At 53.6% G+C, this 1592-nt stretch overlaps 1 protein-coding gene across 1 annotated transcript; it reads left to right on the forward strand.

Annotated features, from left to right (window-relative positions):
- The first annotated feature begins 455 nt into the window (after positions 1-455).
- LOC101552028 (high mobility group protein B1-like) lies at positions 456-1106 on the forward strand. Its single transcript, XM_012933625.2, has one exon. It carries the CDS (start codon positions 456-458, stop codon positions 1104-1106), a length of 651 nt encoding a protein of 216 aa, XP_012789079.2.
- Positions 1107-1592: the final 486 nt, after the last annotated feature.

A 1592-nucleotide genomic window follows, 5' to 3' on the forward strand; every position in this document is an offset into this window, starting at 1 on the left:
TCACCCAGGCATTCCAACAACAAAAGCGGGAAAGGAAGAGGGAAAAGAAAAGAAGAAAGAAACAAACAAAAAAAACCCCTTTCTAGTACTGTACTTGTGCCAAAGACTTTAAAACTTGACTTCAGTGTCAAAAAAAAAGCCTCATGCATTAGAGTTTCTTTTATTTTCTACTTTCTGTTTTTATTAGCAGAGCACTTCATAAAGTGAAAACATGACCAAGTGCCACATTCCCCAAATCGCATAATATGCCTTCCATATTCATTTGAAAGGACACATTTCCGGGTCAACATTTCAGAGGGAGCCACAGCAACCATGTGAGCTGTGTGTCACAGCTCTGATGTGCACCCCGAGATGTCAGAAAGGCGCTTTGTTCACCGGCGCATATAAGGGCGGCCCCCGCAGGCCTGAGGCACAGAGCGGGCCACTCCACCCCCGACAACCCCAAGGCACCAATGATGAAAAGCCCTGGAAAGAAAGCCGCTGGGGCAGCTCCTGGCAGACGGCAGGGTAACCGCCGTCTCCCCTTCCGAAACCCTCTCGAGGCATTGAACTTTTTGATCAATTTACTTCAAGAAAGGAACCAGCACTGCTGCCACTGCGGCTCCCCGAGGGCCTCGCGGGACAGCGCGGAAGACAACCAGCGCAGGGTCCGCGACCAGGGCCAGGCCCAGGCCTTGGTCAGACCCGCTGGACATCAATGCGGCCCGGCAGCCCGAGTGCCCAGGGAACCCGAGGTGCCGAAGAAGCCGCCATCCCCATTTCTCCTTTTCTGCAGGGATGAACGCCCTCGAGTGAGCGCCCAAAACACCCGCCTGACCTCGTGGATGATAACCTGCATGCTGGGGCAGCTCTGGAGGGACCTGGACCCTCGGGAAAAGGCCCACTATTTTGAGCAGGCCGCGGTGCTCAGGCTAGAGCACCGCCGGGCCATGGCCTCGTATGGCGCCTGGCAGAGGGCCCGGGAGTCAGACTACACCACAGACAGCCCTGAAACGGAGGAAGCAAGCATAGAATGGGAGGAACTGAGTGAGGAGTCAGAGGAAGAGGAAGTAAGTTTCGAACTGGAGGAAGAAAGCTTAGAAGATGATGAGGATATGAACACCTAATGATGAGTGACATGGACGATGGGGGAGGAAGGTGAGGGAGCCTCTCTAGTGACCAGCAACAACTACTCTGTCACTGAGTATTTCCAACAAGCTCCTTCCCCCAAATTTTAATAAAGGCGTCATGCCTACTGATCTGACTCCAGGTGCCTGTCTGTCTTAGTGGGAGCGCAGGGGAGCCACCTCTCTGGGTCGGTCCGGGGTGTCCGCTGCCCCTATTGGGGTTCCTCCCTCTGCTGGGTCAGAGGTTCCTCCCTCATGGGCTCAGAGGTGCCTCTAATATCGCCCAAGCCCAGCTGGGGTGGGCAGTGGCTTCTATGAAGTGACTGCTGGTGTGGGTCACCCTGAATCTATATCCCAGTTGTGATTCCCATCTCCAAGTCCTTTTGAAACGCCAAGGTTCCTGTGTTCTCTGCACTCTGCTACTGGTACAACAAAGAATTGGAAGAGATTTTTCTGTCCTTTTATTTTTTCACTTTGAAGGTGGGG

This window comes from Sorex araneus, chromosome X (genome assembly GCF_027595985.1).
Source record: "Sorex araneus isolate mSorAra2 chromosome X, mSorAra2.pri, whole genome shotgun sequence".
NCBI classification, from domain to species: Eukaryota; Metazoa; Chordata; class Mammalia; order Eulipotyphla; family Soricidae; genus Sorex; species Sorex araneus.

What these genes read in the sequence shown, in the direction of transcription:
- LOC101552028 (XM_012933625.2), top strand. Translation starts at nt 456, where the DNA reads ATGAAAAGCCCTGGAAAGAAAGCCGCTGGGGCAGCTCCTGGCAGACGG.